Genomic DNA, 18,057 nt, shown 5'->3' on the forward strand with positions numbered 1-18,057 from the left:
ACAGATGGGGAAACTGAGGCACAGAGGTTAAGTCAAGGCAGTTGGCAAGTGCCCAAGAATGTAGAAGGAAGTCAGTGTAGGAGAACTCAGGCGTTCCAAGTCTCAGTCCTGTGCTTAGATAACAATTGGTAGAGAGAGAGCCTGAGAGGGGATCTTAAGCACAATTCTGATTCCGTGTGGCCTTCCCCTCTTTGTAATATCACATGGTCGATGCAGAGTCCTCCCTGTGTCTCTCTCCAGTTTAGTTTCTTTCTCTCTCGCTCTCGCTCTCTTTTTTTTTTTTTTTTTTTGCCACAAGACAGAATTGTTTCACACATCTCTAAAACGAGTAAAATGGCATTTCAGCTTCTTGTCTTTATAGACTCTCTGAACTTTAGGAAAGATCATTCTGGTCCCTTTTCATTAATAATGAAAACCAGGGGGCAATAAAATGTTCTTAGCACGAGCATTACAGGAACAGAGGGAGAGATGAGAGAGGTGAAAAGGCAAAGCTGACAGGGACCTACAGGTGTCTCTTAATTCCACCAGAGGTCAGAGCAGCTGGGAGGTAGGTGGGAACACCTAGGGGAGGCCTGACAGTCCATGCACAGGGCACATTTGGGACCCATAGCACCTCTGGGATTAATTAACCCGTTATGGTTGGGAGCTCACCATCGATTGAGTTACTGTGTCATGGAAGGATGTTTTTAGTCTGGGGTTCAGTGCAGAGTACTGGAAATCCAAGCAGATCCAGGGTTCAAATCCCAACTGAGCCACTGACCCCCAGGCGTGACACTAGATTTCCTTTTGTCTGATTCCGACCCTAGTTGTGATGAGATGAGATTTGGGATGAGAAATGGGATTAGAAAAGTTGTGTTATTAAGAACTGGGTATTGTATCTTGAGCAGAGTTCTAGAGACATTAAAATGGATAAATAAGAGATTCTCAAATGCTGCAGGTGCTGTGCTCACAGAAATCGTTGGTCCCCCACTCATTTAGCTCTCCAAACTACTGTTGTTCATCCATTCTACCAGTTCAAGTGGCACAGGCTTTGTTCTGATTCATTCAGATTTCCACTTGGTGGGTATGCTGGGAACCATGTCCTAAGGTAGCAGGTTCCCATGATGCCTCCTTAATGGGCACATTTTCTATCCGTAGAGCCTGGGGGGCTGGGGTTCGGAAGAATTCCTGCAATGAGACACCTGCAAGAAGGGGTAGGCAGCAGGAAATCTCCATGGACAATGAGTAGGGCCCTACCAAATTCACGACCAAATCATGCACATCACAGACTGTGAAATCTGGTCTTCCCCCCCACGCCCCCATGTAATTTGGTCCTTTGTGTGCTTTTACCCTATAGTATACAGATTTCATGGGGGAGACCGGCGTTTCTCAAATTGGGGGTCCTGATCCCAAAGGGAGTTGCAGGGGGGGTCACAAGGTTATTTTAGGGGTTGTGTGCAGTATTGCCACCTTTACTTCTGCGCTGTCTTCAGAGCTGGGTGGCTGGAGAGTGGGGGCTGTTGGCCGGCGCCCAGCTCTGAAGGCAATGCCCCACCTGCAGCAGTGCAGAAATAAGGGTAGCAATACCATACGATGCCACCCTTTACTTCTGAGCTGCTGCTTTCAGAGCTGGGCAGCTGGAGAGTGGTGACTGCTGACTGAGGGCCAAGTTCTGCAGTCAGCAGCGCAGAAGTAAGAGTGGCAATACCATCTCATGCCATCCTTACTTCTGTGCAGCTGCTGGCGACGGCTCTGCCTTCAGTGCTGGGCTCCCGGCCAGCAGCCACCACTCTCTAGCTGCCCAGCTCTGAAGGCAGCGCCACCACCACCAGCAGTACAGGAGTAAGGGTAGCAGTACTGCAACCCCCCCACAATAACTTGTGACCTCTCCCCCAACTCCTTTTTGAGTCAGGACCCCAACAGTTACAACATCGTGAAATTTCAGATTTAAATAGATGAAATCATGAAATTCATGATTTTTAAAATCCTATGGCCGTGAAATTGACCAAAATGGACCATGAGTTTGGTAGGGTCCTGGCACTGAGCAAGCAAGATAGAAGAGAGGCAGGTTTCCAGTTATCTCCACCAATTAAGTCTCTGTCTCCCAGTTTGGAGGGGAGACTACGTTTCCTAAACACTAGTAGGTCACATGCAAATTTGGATCTGTCTGGTTTGAGGCTGCCTGCCAGCCTTCGCCTCTTTGGTGTCTGCCCGCATCCTGCGACCAAACTTTAGGAAAGATCACTCTGCATCCTCTTTATTATTAATGAAAACCAGGGGCAGTACAAAATTCTTAGCAAGAGTGTTATGGGAGCTGCAAGAGGAAGGTGAAAGGGTGAAGCTGATGGAAAACTACAGGTGTCTTCTGATTCTACTTGCAGGAGAGGAGCAGACTGAATCTTTGCTTTGCTTTGTTGAACCTTTATGCTCCTGTGCAAAACTGTGTGTTAAGTATCCCATACTCCTCTTCCCACCTTCTCTAGTTGGCTCTGCTACCTCTGGCATGCCTTGGCCCCTGCTCTTAATTCAGCCAAGAAAGCTATGGAATCCCCATTAGTGCCTGTATTCTAAGGAAGCCATCCATAAAGACTGACACAGAACACTTTTAGCTATTCCTTCTTCTTGTAAACTCACTTAGCCCCTCCCCCCCATTCAGGAGTTTCCCCCCACTTCTAGAAAACATTGCTCCTTTCTCTTTCCCTCCTCCACTTCCTGAGATTTCTTCTCCTTCCCCAGTTTCAGAAACAGTGATCTGTGAAAGTAGTCACAGCTTGCTCTTATAGGCTAGATTAAGCTAATACTAAGTGCAAACACTTGCCAGGGTCAATGCAGCAGAGATTTGTGGGTCCTCTCCAAGAAAAGATCAGGTAGCTGATGTGACTCTTAATTGCCGGTGTGATTTTGATCCCCTCCTCACTCTCTCTGGAGTTACCCTGAAGTCCATATTAAGCTTTAGGAAACAAGAGTTAGCACCACCCTGCCCAAATTAGGTGTTCGGGTGAGATGCATGCAAATCCTCAAAGGCCTCGCCATGTGCAAGTTCTGACCATGCTTCTCTCTTGCTTTTGGCTATTAGGTCCCCCAGGCTCCAGATGGCGAGACTATGGTGCTTTGGCGATCATTATGGCAGGGATTGCCTTTGGCTTCCACCAGCTCTACAAGGTAAGCGGTGCTCTTCCTGTTCCCCTAAGGTGCCTCGGTGCTCTGGAACAACCATGGTAATGCTGCCCATGTCTCGGGCTGGCTCTTGGTTGCGATTAAATCCTTGGTGCCACTGCTCTTATCAGTTCTCCTTTGGGTGTATGTGTGGAGCTGTATGGACAGTCTGATGTGGAAATGCAGCAAGTGGTGAGCAGATCTCTAAGACGAATAGTAGTCATACCTAGTGCTTATCTACTGCTTTGCATCAGCAGATCTCAAAGCGCTTTACGAATGAGGTCAGTATCATTATCCCCATTTTTTACAAATGGGGAAACTGGCATAGGGAGATGAAGTGACTTGCCCAAGGTCACCCAGCAGGCCAGTGTCAGAACCAGGAATAGAACACAGGTGTCCCGAGTCCAGTCCATTGCTCTAACCACTAGATCACATTGCCTCCATGAACTAGAGACGCATCTCCTTTGGCTGGTCAGGAGGTTGAAGGGAAGGTTTTTAACTCCAGCTCTATCAGCTTCCCAGTGGATGTGTATAGCAAGTGTGTAGACATACACACCCACCCTGCATTTGTCTGGCTGGACATATTCTCATTCTCTGTCACTAAAGACCTGTTCCCCAGTTCTGTATGGAGTAACATGAGAGAGGCTGTTGAGAGAGAGCCCAACGCATTGGTTATATAGCAAGGCATGGGGCAAAGGCCAAGTGACTCCAGCACTAGTGGAGTGCAGCAGCCACTCACTCTGGTACATTACATTTCACTTGCAAAGCCTGTGTGTGTTTGGGAGGTTGGAATGAGATAGAAAGTAACAATTGGCTTATTAAAGATTTTTATAAAAAATGGGCAAATTGGTGTGCTTGGCAAAGCCCATGTTTAAAGCTAAAAAATTTTTTAAAACCCCTTGATCCTTTTTATTTTTTCCTTTTATTAATTACCTTGGCCTGGGGAAGGTCAATATGGGGAGTATGTCCAGGATTGCACAAGGTAGCTCGTTAGATGGCTGTTCAGATTGTCCTCTTGCTCCTGACTCTTTATGTTGAGCAATGATGCTGGCCTTCCTGGTCCATTCAGTACTGTAAAGGCTTGGGGGGAGGAGATGGGGTTGATAAATGCCCAGAGTGACGCTGAGGAAGGAGCTACTGGTCCTTATTGGATTCATAACAGGCTGGCTGGAGGGCCTTATTGCTATTGTAAAATGACAACTACCACAAATGTCAATTTTTTTATTTAAAATTTCTGACACAGTCTCAGTGATGGTGACAATAGACTGCATCCCGCTGCCATTCTCTTTGTGTGCAGATCCCCTCTCCATCCAGACCAGGGTTCGGCAACCTTCGGCATGCAGCCCATCAGGGTAATCCGGTGGCAGGCCATGTGCCGAAGTTTGCCGACCCCGATCCAGACATACAAGACATCTTGGTTATCCAGCAGAGGGCCCTGTTCCCTTATGGGAGCCAAAGATGCCTTGGGTCAGCTCCCCAAGTGCAATTGGTGCATAAATTCCTTTGTCAGATGATTCGATTTTTGTGCTTGTGCTAGTGGTCCTTATCTGAAAAATAAAGACACCCTGCCAAGCCATTGGTATGAGTGTTCCAGGAGGTTCAGAACAGAACCTTCTGTTCGTTGCACTTTATGATTTCAGAAGCAGCTTGCTTCTCAGAATGGTGGATGGAAGAAAGTGGAGTGACTGTGTGCGTATGAGAGCTGTCTGCGGAGACAGCTAGATATCTATATAACCAACAGCACTGAGTTCAAGAGGAGGATGTTGCTGTCCCACACCCCTCAGGCCTTTCTCAGAACCGTACCTTTGATTATGTCTCTCTGGAAGCATGTACACCAAAAGCCGGGATACAAGGGAGCTGTTAGACATGCAGTTCCCTTGTAATTGAGGCTGTTTCTGCATCCTCTCTGGCCTCCTCTCTCCTTTATCCCTCTTGCCCCAATCATGCTATGTCTGAATGTACTCTTGTTCCGCTCCACACTCAGTTCAAGTGTGCTATGTCCCAGAAGGAGTCGCAGTAATTAGGGATGGCTACAGACTTGTTAGATCAAGTCCATCCCTTACAAGGGGAGGCTGAGTTTGATTTCATTGCTACTGTGTATGCTGTCAGTGAGCTGCCACCACTCCTCTAGTGTCCTGACACCTCTGTATCAGCACCTCCCTTGCCCCTCCCTTCATGGCTTTCTGCCTCCATTCTTGTTACCTCAGATCCCCTCTACCTTTGCTCCATCTCCTCTGCTCTCTTATTCTCGTTTCCCCAGATCTCTGCTCTTTACTGCCACTATCCTGCCTCCCAGTCTCTATACTCTCTGTCATTTTCCCTTCCCTCTACTCTTATGTCCCCCAGCCCCTGCATATCTGTGCTCCCCTCTTCTCCCTACTCTGCATCTCCTGCCTTGTGGGTATAGCTGGAGTCACATGACAGGTGAGTGCAGTGGGATTGAAATCTTCTGGATGTAGGTAGGGAAGCGGCTGTAGGCTGAGAATTTTCCTAAATACAGCCACGGACCTTCCCTCAGCGCCTCAGGGAAAAAGATCACAAAACTTCTACCATCGTGTTTTCTTGTGACTTATGTGAATGCCTTCTTCCAGAGGACCCCTCTCCTCACCAACTGTGATCATGGTAGTTTCTGGGATGGGGGTAGAGATGTCTGGCAAGCTCTGAGGTGTTTGGGGTGGGTTAGAAGGAACCCCTTGCATATTCCCATCTCTTAACAACATCTCCTTGCTCTGTGCAGAAATACCTGCTCCCTCTCATCATGGGAGGCAAAGAAGACAGAAAACAACTTCAGAGGATTGAGGCGAACATTTCCGAGATGAGTGGCAGCGTGACACAGACAGGTAAAGATTAATGACTCCATCAATTCGCCCCTCAAAGCCCTTCTCCCTGCATACTCCATCTACCCAGGCCCCCCCTCCCCCTTCTCCTCCATCTCCACTTTATGTGGTGACTTCATTTATCTGCTCTGAGAATCTGTTCACATTTGCAAATGAAGCTGCCGTCATTTCGGTTTAATTTGAAATTGCTTGTTTACTGTCGGCGCGGCCTCAATTAATTATGTTTTTACGGAAAGGCTCCCAACCTCAGAATATTAATAAGGGGAATAAAATGACAGCCTTTCGGAGGGCTGTAAAGTTCATTTTTAATTTCTGCTTCTCTGAGGTTTTCAGGGGCTTTTTTTTGGTGATTTCTCCCCCCGTTGCCTCCAAGAATCCAAAGCAGGGTCAAGAGAGTCTGTAATTACTGTGCCTCCACTGACCCCAGCCACCTTCTCTGTTATTGACTCCATAGGGCACCTGTTCATTACCCAGTGCCCTAATGATGGCCCAGATTAGCTGTTACCTGTCACGCCAATAAAGTTTTTTTTTTTTTTATCAACTTGTTTACTGGATGGAAACTCCAGATAAAACCACCAAAGCTGTAGGCAGTTCCCCTCCATCCAGACACAAGTTCCTGTTCCAGTAGAAGTTTTTCAGTGGGAAGATTTCTGCTGAAATCTAGGAGAGGGTGCTAAATGTGTGTCCAGCTGTTGTGAGAAGAGAGAGCATGGCAGGTTTGTTACCGCCATCATGGGGTGAAAGGGCAGGTGGTCTGATGATGGGAGGATGCTAACTGGACCTGCTGGTGGAGGAAGAGGCTTGCCTTCTTTTCTCACTACATCCTGGGATTGATCCAGGCACCTGTCTGTTTTCAGACTAGAGATAAACCCCAAGTATCATGTGCCTGTGTGAGGCCCGAGGTAGATAAATGGTACAAACGTATAAATTCAGAGAGATGTACAAATCATAAACTGATATAATTAGAAGGGAGAGGTTTTGGACGGATATACTGTGGGCTATAGACATCTATACAATGGAAAGATAAACTAGAAATACTGGAGGTTAGATGCAGTGCAGGTAGATTACCCAGAGTGCAGATAATTTATATGGATTAGAGCGAGCGGGCGTCTGTAGATAAATTAGATATAGCAGGAATAGAGGCATCTTGTAGCTAGACAGCAGGAAGGACACGTGTGTGTGTCTCAGTTTAACAGAAATTCTCCTGCTTTTTCATCCCACAGTGACTCAGTTGCAGAAGACTTTAGCCTCCGTCCAGGAACTGCTGATGCAGCAACAGCAGAAAATCCAGGAGCTCACCCAAGAGCTGGCTGCCGCCAAGGTACTCACCTCCATCTCTTTGCTAGGCCACCCTTCAGAAATTCTCGTGCCCTTTTTAGTGTACATGGCTTCCCTAGCCCATAACTTCATCCTATCTGGCCAGTTTCTCTATGCAGCCTTGTCTCTCAAGCGTGTTTGTATAGAGCAATGCGTGCTGACTGGATGCCACAGGCTACACATATATGGCTTCTGAGAAGGCTTTGTTCCATGATGTCATTTGCATCTTTCATGTCCACAATCTCCTCAATTGATCTCAGCTGTGCAACTAGTGTCCCTTGTAGGAGAGCTCATTGTATATCCAGTTGGAGCGATAGGGAGCAGGATTGGCCCTCCTGCCAACCCATGGACTGAAGGAGGAAAAGGGTAGAGGTAGATGTTTTGTGTGTATTTTCATCTTGTCTGTCTACATGTCTGTTAACCAATGTATGTATTCTATGCCCATCACCATGGTATCTCCGTGCAAATCAGTCCAACATAGTCAAACCCAGATCGGTTGAATTATATGACTCAGGGGAATGGGAATACGCTGTGGACTCTTTTGCATTTAAGTCGCTGGTTCCACTCCCGGCCAGGTAATGACTAAAGGTTCCACCACCATCCGATGGCTGTTAGGTGGCCTGCGTGAATGGTTTTGATGTTCTCAGTACAATAGGTGGCGCCACTACCACATTTGGCACTAACTGGCAGCCTCGTTGGCACTCTCAGTGGGGAGGGCAAGGACAGAACAATCAAAGCACAGGAGCAGTGCAAGCTCTGAACTAGAGGGGTCGTCTCTCAGGCTGAGAATGGAGTGCAGTCTCCCTGGCTCATGCAATCCTTGGTGCCTGTGCTGAGACTGCCAACAAGGAGACCAGTTACTGCCCGTAATAGCTGGCGGTTTTGCCAGGTGGATATTTGTGAGTTTGGGAATTGGGCTGAGACCCACCCAAATCAGTTCGCATTGTGGCAGCAACAGCACTTTTCATTGTCCTTGGCCTCCCAGCAGCCACCAGATGTCAGTCATTCCTGAATTGGGCTGGATTTGTACTGGTGACCTAGAGGTGAAAGCCTTCCTCCTGTTATCAAAGCCTGGGATCAGTCAGTCCCTCCTTTGACTGTCAACAACCTCTGCAGAATGGGAGCTTTAGCCCTCTGTATAGCGAGATCCCTGAAACAGTTAGGTGTTTGTAGAGCAGTCCTCCATCTACAGCAGTAACAGTCCTTCTTCCCCAGGCTCCAGTCTCTTGTAAACCCTTTGATAGTGTGTAACTGGTGGGCCACCTCTGGCTGTGCAGTGAATATATCTTTCAGTAGGAATCAACTGTAAACCCAGCCATGAAAGTCAATTTATGGTCACATCTATCCACTCCAGTTTTCCTTGGGAACTGTGGCCCATCAATGGCCTGGAGCCAGTCCGGAAATTGGAAAACTGTTTTCAGGTTGTAAGTGTTAAGATTAAGACCACATGTTGGGCTCTCAGAAGGGAAAAGGGCATAGGAGTGTTGGTGGTTTAGAGAGTCTTTTAAAAAGTTTTCCCTCCCTTCCCTCCTCTTCTGCGCTGAAATGGTAGCACATGCTGTTACGGTATCTCAAGCTCATATGTACAAAGAAAGACTTGGGCAACCCCACAAACCAAAGAGTAAAAGCCGTGTTTTCTCAGCTGTAATGTAAGTTTTTATATCTGCTTTTCCAACTCCTACCAGCATGCTGTAAAAAATTAAAAAGAGGGGTTTTAAGTAATTAAAAAACCTACATAAAAACTCAAGCCTTAAATTTTCTACAACTGTTTTTTAAAGAGACTAGCTAAAAAGCCCCAGATGTCAGATTTTATTTCTAAATCCTAGGCATCTGGCACCATATGTGTTTTGGAAATTTGAGTCCTGTGCAGGCCGGTGAGTGGAAATCACTCCCTTGTTAATGTGCTGATGTAGCTTTCAAAGTCTTGGAGAGCCAGAACAGTGGCTCCTGGATTCTCGCTGTCGGAGGGCTGGGAGTGTGAATCCCAAGGGAACGCATCTGTGTATATCACTGCTACTACAGACTGAGTCCCTCCCAGCTGGAATCATTGTAGGGAATGTTGGCTGTGAAGGTGCTCATGTCTGTCCAGCCCTAGTTGAAGTCTATGTAAGGAATGAGTAGGAGCATTGGCTGTGGGGGAGCTTATAGTCCCAACTACTCCCAGTCCTGGCTTCTCCCGGGGCGAATGGCTAGGAACACTGGCTGTGGGGATGCTCACAATCACTCCATTCCCAATTCCTGCTAGCAGAAATCATTGTAGATAGTGCTGGCTGTGGGGGAATTCACAGCTACTCCATATAAACCTCCTTCTAGCAGGAGTCACTAAACTCTGGCAAGTCAAGTGCAAAACTATAGTTATTCAGGCCAAAAAAGAATTTGAAGAGCAATTAGCAAAAAGATACAAAAATAATTTTTTTAAGTATTTCAGAAGCAGGAAGCCTGCCAAAAAATCAGTGGGGCAACTGGACGATTGAGGTGCTAAAGGAGCACTCAAGAAAGACAAGGCCATTGTGGAGAAGCTAAATGAATTCTTTGCATCAGTCTTCAGTGCCGAGGATGTGAGGGAGATTCCCACACCTGAGCCATCCTTTTTAGGTGACAATCTGAGGAACTGTCCCAGATCGAGGTGTCAATAGAGGAGGTTTGGAACAAATTGATAAATTGAACAGTAATAAGTCTCCAGGACCAAATGGTATTCACCCACAAGTTTTGAAGGAACTCAAGTATGAAATTGCAGAACTACTAACTGTGGCATGTAACCCATTGCTTAAATCAGCCTCTGTACCAGATGACTGTCAAATAGCTAATATAACACTGATTTTTAAAAAATGCTCCAGAGGCAATCCTGGGAATTACAGGCCAGTAAGTCTAACTTCAGTACCAGGCAAATTGGTTGAAACTATAGTAAAGAACAGAATTATCAGACACACAAATGAACGCAGTATATTGGGGAAGAGTCAACATGGCATTTATAAAGGGTAATCATGCCTCACCAATCTATTAAAGGGTGCCAACAAACATACGGACAGGGTGATCCAGTGGATAGAGTGTACTTGGACTTTCATGATGCCTTTGACAAGGTCTCTCACCAAAGGCTTGTAAGCAAAGTAAGCAGTCATTGGCTAAGAGGGAATGTCCTCTCATGGATCAGTAATTGGGTTAAAAGTTAGGAAACAAAGAGTAGGAATAAATAGTTTTCACAATGGAGAGAGATAATAGCCAGGTCCCCCAAGGATCTGTACTGGGACAAGTGCTATTCAACATATTCATAAATGATTTGGGAAAAGCAGTAAACAGCAGGGTGGAAAAGTTTGCAGAAGATACTAAATTACTCAAGATAGTTAAGTCCAAAGCTGATTGCAAAAAGTTACAAAGGAATCTCGAAAAACTGGGTGACAGCAACAAAATGGCAGATGAAATTCAACGTTGTATAATGCACATTGGAAAACATAGCCCCAACTATACATACAAAATGATGGGGTCTAAATTAGCTGTTACCACTCAAGACCGAGATCTTGGAGTCATTGTGGATAGTTCTCTGATAACATCCGCTCAGTGTGCCAAATCAGTAATAAAGCTAACAGAATGTTAGGAACCATTAGGAAACAGATAATAAGACAAAATATCATGATGCCACTATATAGAATCTCAGGGTTGGAAGGGACCTCGGGAGATCATCTAGTCCAACCCCCTGCTCAAAGCAGGACCAATCCCCAGACAGAGTTTTGACCCAGATCCCTAAATGGCCCCTTCAAGGATTGAACTTACAACCCTGGGTTTAGCAGGCCAATGCTCAAACCACTGAGCTATCCCTCGCCCCCCCCCCCCCCCATGATATGCCCACACCTTGAATGTTGTGTGCAATTGTGGTCACCCCATCTCCAAAAAGATATATTAGGACTGGAAAATGTGCAACAAAAATGATTAAGGGTATGGAACAGCTTCTGTATGAGGAGAGATTAAAAAGACTGGCACTGATCAGCATAGAAAAGAAATGACTCGGAGTCGGGGGGGGGGGTATAACAGAAGTCTATAAAATCTTGAATGGTGTAGAGAAAGTGAATAAGGAAGTGTTATTTACCTCTTCACATAACACAAGAATCAGGGTTCATCCAATGAAATTAATAGGCAGCAGGTTTAAAACAAACGTAAGGAAGTATTTCTTCACACATCGCACAGTCAACCTGTAGAACTCTTTGCCAGAGGATGTTGTGAAGGCCAAAAGTATAAACTGGGTTTAAAAAATAATTATGTAAGTTCATGGAGGATATAAATTCATGGCTGTTAGTTAAGATGGTCAGGGACACAATCACATGCTCTGCTTGTCCCTGACTGCCATAAAATGGGAGTGGACAACAGGGGATGGATCGCTTGATAATTGCCCCATTCTGTTTATTGCTCAGAAGCATCTGACATTGGCCCCGTTGGAAAACAGGATACTGGGCTAGATGGACCATTGGTCTGACCCAGTATGGCCATCCTTGTATTCACTATGGGGATTGGATAAGGGGCACTGTCAATGCAGGAGATTATTTCTTTTTCTGAGCGCTCTTCCCTTAGCCGCTTTTACATGTGAAAGCAAAATCAGTCTGGTCGTGGGAAGCAGTGATATTGCTTCTAGTCCCATGAATGTATAAAACAAAAACTGTCATGTTATTTGCAGCAAATCTTCCAAAAGCAGGGCCTTGCCCCAGTTTCCATCCAGTCTGACAGACATTACTCTGCAATATTGATGTGGTGCCAATAGCAGCTGTACCAGAGTTGCGTGAGTTGCTCATCATCTTTTCCCACCAAATTGGGCTCTTTGCCTCGAAATATCCAGAGGAGAATGTCGAGTACAGCTGCTTCCTGGAGATAGAGTCTGGTAGCTCAGGCACAGCTCTAATTGTTCTGATCTAGAGGAGAGTTCTTCGGGCTTTTAAACATCTATTGCTCAGTCCCCCTAGAAACTCCATGCAGTACAGTCTGGTGGCGTTTTTTTCGGTGATCTCGGAGAGATTGAGTTCATGCTCTCAGTCCAGTTTCTAGCATGCAGGTACTCAGATTATAATCTGCTCCCTTGACTGAGGGCAATGTCAGGAAAGAGAGAAGGAACTGATTCTACATTACAGACACGAGGTAACAATTTCAAATCACCTAAATCCCACCAACTTTCAGTGGGACATAGGATCCTAAATCACTCATGTGCTTTTGAAATTTTTACTCAAAATCCCATGCCCTCTTCTCTAGAAGTGGTCTGTCCAGGTCAGGGCTGAACATGTTGGCAGGCCCATGTGAGGAAGCGTGCATTGCTTCTCACATGTGCTGCATTGGTTCTGTGGCTGGCTGCCCTCCCTCGGTTTTCTTACAGACACCTTGCTGTCTGGATCTCTGTTCAGCACCCTAGGAAATACTAGCTTTTCCTTTTTTTAAAAAAAAGAGAAGAAAGCTCCCTTTGGGGTGCTTTAGCAAAGGCCAGGCTTGGTGCATTGATCCTAGTCTGCGCAAAGTGTGTTGGAAGTGAGTTAACCCTTCCCAAGAATGGAAGAAAAATCTTTGACTCCTCCTAGCATCAGAGCAAAGTTTTCCTAGGGGGCTGCCAGTAGGACAGTTGGCCTGTTTTGAGAGCCACTCAGGTACATAGCTCACATTGCAGAAATCCCTCTACCCAGCATCGAGAGGTTTAAATGCAAGAACCCAGGCACAGTGGTCCATTGCTGAAGACTCTGGGGGTGGAGAGGGAGGGTAGGAGGGAGAACAGCTCTGAGTTATCTCCAAATCCACTCTCTCACCATTGCCTCTTCCATTTGTGTCCTAGGCCACCACTTCCACCAACTGGATCCTGGAGTCACAGAATATCAATGAATTGAAATCTGAGATCTACTCATTAAAAGGGCTCCTTCTAAACCGGTATGGAGGGGTGCGTTAGCGGGATAGCACTGCGAGGAGGGGCGACACTCCTTGGGATTCCCTCAGGAAGGAGGAGGGCATTATCGGGAGGAGCTAGAACTAACCTTGCCCCTCTGTCAATGCTCTTTAATAATATTACTTTGCACTTCACTGTTGCCTTCCATCCAAGGGTCTCAGAGCACTTTACAAACATGCATTAAACCTCACGGTGCCCCTGGGAGATGGGTAACTTTTATTGTTTCCATTTGGGATAGAGATTGACTGACACATAGTGAGTGAGTGGCAGAGACAGGAATGGGGCTCACATCTCTGAATTAACCACAAGATCACCCTCTTCCCCTAAAGCATCTCTTATAGTCATTGGCTCTTAGTTCTTCCCACCCGGCCTTGTCTATTTCCCCAAATGTAACAAAATCTGCCCATTATCACAGCTCTATGATATAGGTGGGGTCAAAGACCCATTGAAGTTGAGACCAAACAGCTGCTGGATGTAAGCAGGTGCACTAAATGGATGCAGAGGCCTGGAATTTGGGTTGGGTTTGATTTTCTTTTAAGCTGCACCTGAGGAACCTTGCCCCACTCCAGTGGGAATCACAGTCGAAAGCTTTGGGGAATTGGGGTCATGTCATGTCACGCTCTGGCTGAAGTGACAGGTCCTGTCTCCATCCATTTGGGTCACACTAGCCTCGTTTTAGGAGCAAGGGCATTGGCTTTTGAAGCCCCTCCATGAGGGTGGGGGTTGGGGGAGAAGTGTGTCACTCAGAGACGTTTGGGCAGAGCTCACAAGCCTGGCCGCCCTTTGGCATGGCTTTCTGTCTCGGGCCAGATGAACAGCACAACTCACAGGGCTGCTTATCCCTTCGCCTTTCCAGTGAGGAGGGTTCTGCCCGGGTTCATGTATTTGGCCTGGATGGTCCCTGCTCCCTGATGCTGATGGGCAGCAAGGGGATAGTGCTCCCTGGGGTGGGCGAGGGGACAGCTGTCATTAAGGGAAATTCATTGTTTTTATGCAGCCGGGGGTTAAGTGCTTTTGGAAAATAAAAATTAAAAAAAAAAAAAAAGGCATATCTCCCTGCACTGAGCAGGCGGCGGCAACACTGGAGCCAAGAAAGTCTCCAAATTGAATTTCTTGATAGCATTTATGATCCTGGTGAATAATGCAGGCATTAGCTTGTTTGCACTCGGACGAGATGGAGGCTAGAACGGCAGAGCTCCTCCAAGGCCACTGGCAGAGGGAGGGAGGTGAGTGCAGTTGTTTTTAGGTCTGCCGAAGAAAATTAAATCTGTTGCTTTGGCCTCATTTGAACGCTCGCTGCAGAAAGGCAGCTGGCCTCCCTGGGTCTCTTCTGGAGCAATCCTTGGCACAAACCAGCTTAACACACACAGCGTGTGAACCCTTCCCCACGCTCACTTCCTTTTTAAGGGCTTGATCCCATAACCCTATGCATGCTGAATTCCCGCTCTCGTCAGTGGGAGCTGGGCTGCATGAGGAATACAGGATTGGGTCCTGGTGAGTCCCTTTCTGGGTGATGGATGTGTTTCCAAAGGCACCGGGTGGAGTATGCCCCCCCCCACACACACTGCCTTCTTCCCTCTTCCCCCATGTGGTTACTCGGGCTGCCACAAGGGACAGTTGGGTCAGCTCCTCAGCTGTTGTAAATTGGTATAACTCCATGGAAGTCAGTGGAGCTAAACTGCTTTACAATTGCAGAGGCTTTAGCCCAGATGGGTGCAATGCACACTGGGCCCAGGAGGGGCAGCTTGGACTTCAGTGAGCTAGTGCGTGTGTGAGCGCACACGTGCATGGGGGAGACGGTGGGGAACCAGGCTGCCGTTTCACTGCGGCTCAGACACAGGCTGGAGTTGAAGCTCCTGACTCCTCACATGGATGGGAATGATCTTCCCCAAGCTGCGATGGTTGTGGAGGGACAATGAAACCTCCCTGTCTGTCCAGAGGCAGCACTCTCTAGTGGCTACAGCTTGGGTGGGGGACTCAGAGTCAGGACCCCTAAGCTCTAGTCCCAGCTCCCTCTATGAAGTTGGCCAACTCTCAATCTCTCACCGCTTCAGTTTGCCCAGCTCTGAGCAGGGATGGTATTTCCTTCTCATGCACGGGCTCAATTCCTGGATGCTTGTAAAGTGCTTTGACGTCCTGGCACAAGAGGGGAAGGAGCCTCATTACTATTCATTTATTACGGAGGAGACTTGAGATCCCGGTCCCACCTTCTGTGACTCCCTGAGCATGTTATGTGTCCGGGAGGCTGATCCCTTCTCTCTGATGATTCCCCCCGTTGCAGTGCTTGTAATAAAAGCTCCTTTTTCTCCTTTCCGTCCCCCAAAGGAGGCAGTTCCCTCCCTCCCCTTCGGCTCCCAAGATCCCATCCTGGCAAATCCCGGTGAAGCCTTCCTCACCCTCCAACCCTGTTGCTACTAACCACAACAGCAGCAGTGACATCTCGCCCGTCAGCAACGAGTCCACCTCCTCGTCACCTGTGAAGGAGAACCACAGCCCAGAGGGGGCAACGGTCAGCTGCCACCTGCTGGGTACGGAGGAGGAGGGCGAGGTGGTGATGGACGTCAAGGGCCAGGTGCGAATGGAAGTGCAGGGCGAGGAGGAGAAGAGGGAGGACAAAGGGAATGAGGAGGAGGAGGAAGAGGACGATGAGGATGATGATGTCAGCCATGTGGACGAAGAGGAGTGCCTGGACGTCCAGACCGAGGACCGACGAGGAGGGGATGGGCAGATTAATGAGCAGGTGGAGAAGCTACGAAGACCGGAAGGGGCCAGCAATGAGAATGAGATTGACTAGGGTGAATGGGCTTCTTTCCATCCCACCCTGCATCTGTCCAGCCTTCTCCCACCCCCTGGTGCCTCTCTCATTTGGTGGAGAGAACTCGGCCCTGCCCCCTCCCCCCAGTGATTTGCCCATGATTCACCTCGAGTAGCGTCATGATCCTCCAGTGAGCAAGGCGGGTCCTGTGTCACCCCAGGGCCAAGCAGCACTGCAGTGGCTTCTTTTCCCTCTCCGCCCCAGCACCACCGCAGGAATCTGAGCTGGGGGTCGCTGCCTGGGCTAGAAGAGCACTCACCTGACCATGCACCACAGCTAGAGAAACAAGTTCCCTTGTGTCCAGCGTCCTTCCTGAACCAGCCAGCCCCTTCGCTCCTCGCTGCTTCCTAGAGATCTTCCATCTGATGGCCTGCCCCAGCCCCTTCTCATCCCCAATCCTTTAACTGCATCTCAGTCTGAAACCACTTCTGCCCAACCTCTGAAATGTCCCATCAGGTTTTAGTCCTGAAATCAGATGGTGTGCCATCCCCAAACTGGCCACCCCCAGGCTGTTTCTATCTCTAAGATCCCTGTCAGATCTGCCTCCCAGTCCAGTTATCCCCTTCCCCAAACCTCGTGCCAGGCCCAGTTACTGAAACCATCCAGCCTTTGAGAAACCCTGAAGTTCTTGTGGGGTCCAAAGAACAGTACTCCTACCACCCCCGCTCTCCCCTCCACACCCCTGCAGCCTCTTGCTAGAGGCCAGACCCATGCCTCATGATCATAGTAATGCACATGAGAACAGGCAGCCTCATTACTAATTACCCTGAGGTGAAAGGCCTTCTCCTGTTAGTATGAGTCTCACCTGGATCGCCCACTTCAATTCGTTGCTGCTCTCCCATGCAGAGAAGGGGAGCTCATGTCCGTGTCTGACGTCTTCCGTTCTATTTACTGCCCAGCCTGAATGGATCAGGTGTCTTGGCTGCTGGCATAGTTGATTAGTTCTGAATCTCTGCAATAGTTCTTAGCCCATCTTCCTCCCTAAATGAGGAGAAAGCCCACCAGAAACAGTCAGTCGAGACTTGTGTCGGAGCAAAGTACATGTACCCACCTCAGCAAGGTGTGGAGAGCACTTCCAGAGCAGAGATGCACCCCTCCTCTTCCCCACCTACCCCACCTCAGCCTTCTTTGCCCTACGGGGGCTAAAAACAAAAACAAACCAACAAGTTCTGAAACCTCTTGTTTGCAGCATTGTGTTCTCAACTGGTAAAATGGTGGTGTCTGATTCTCATTCACTGCATAAGAGCCTCTTAGTAGAGCAATTCCTGTAACAACTGTCGTCCTCACCAAGCAAACGTTCTCGTCCGTGTGATCATGTATAGATTTCAAATATAAAATACGATTGTATATACTTGTAATAAATATGAGTTACCACTATTTAACACCCGGCTGCCAGGATTGCTGCTGCTCTTGTTTTCTGAGGGCTGGGGAGGGAAGTGAAAGGGAGGGCAGGCTCCAGAAATGGAGCCCCAATAAAAACATTTTTGAAAGATCATTGGAAAAAACATTTAAGGTTGGTTTTGTGTTCAGCTGCTGCAGTACACAGCTCTCCCAGCAAGGGGTAGCACAAGGTATGATGGAGGTGATCTGTGATTGGGGCTACTGACAGCTACTCCAGTGCCCTTCTCTCCCAGCAGGAGCTACTGCAGGGAACAGTGTAAGTAGCTCTGGCTGTGCCATAACTTGAAACTACCCTAGTCTAAACTTCTTAGCAGGAGGCACTGCCGGGGATGTGCATTGCCTCTGAGGTAACACACAGCTACTCCAGTCCCCCTGTCATCCAGTAGGAGGTGCTGCAGGGAATGATGTGTGGTACCTCTTGGCTATCTAGCCCCACCCTCTCCCAACAGGAGGCGCTGCGAGGCATGGCGTATAGCAACTCATAGCTGCTATAGTACCATCTTCACTCAACTGAAGTATTTGGCTTCCTTCTTAAAAACGAGGGATTTACTTGATTCCTGGGTATTTGTGTGTCTGGTACATGGTGACATTTTTCTGCTCTGGGGGAGAGAAAGGGACCTTCAGATTACTGTATTTAGACCTGCTGT

At 47.8% G+C, this 18,057-nt stretch overlaps 1 protein-coding gene across 2 annotated transcripts in view; it reads left to right on the plus strand.

Moving 5' to 3' along the window:
* The window catches only part of PEX14 (peroxisomal biogenesis factor 14), a 99,666-nt gene extending 82,275 nt beyond the window's left edge, over positions 1-17,391 (plus strand). For both annotated transcript variants that reach the window (XM_005292839.4, XM_065575343.1), the window contains 5 exons: positions 3,056-3,141; positions 5,873-5,975; positions 7,196-7,293; positions 13,087-13,178; positions 15,520-17,391. In XM_005292839.4, coding sequence (XP_005292896.1) covers positions 3,056-3,141; positions 5,873-5,975; positions 7,196-7,293; positions 13,087-13,178; positions 15,520-15,988 — 848 coding nt within the window. In that variant the 3' untranslated portion in view covers positions 15,989-17,391. The remainder of the gene's footprint in view (positions 1-3,055; positions 3,142-5,872; positions 5,976-7,195; positions 7,294-13,086; positions 13,179-15,519) is intronic.
* The last annotated feature ends 666 nt before the right edge of the window (positions 17,392-18,057 follow it).

Source organism: Chrysemys picta, chromosome 21, assembly GCF_011386835.1.
Source record: "Chrysemys picta bellii isolate R12L10 chromosome 21, ASM1138683v2, whole genome shotgun sequence".
NCBI classification, from domain to species: domain Eukaryota; kingdom Metazoa; phylum Chordata; order Testudines; family Emydidae; genus Chrysemys; species Chrysemys picta.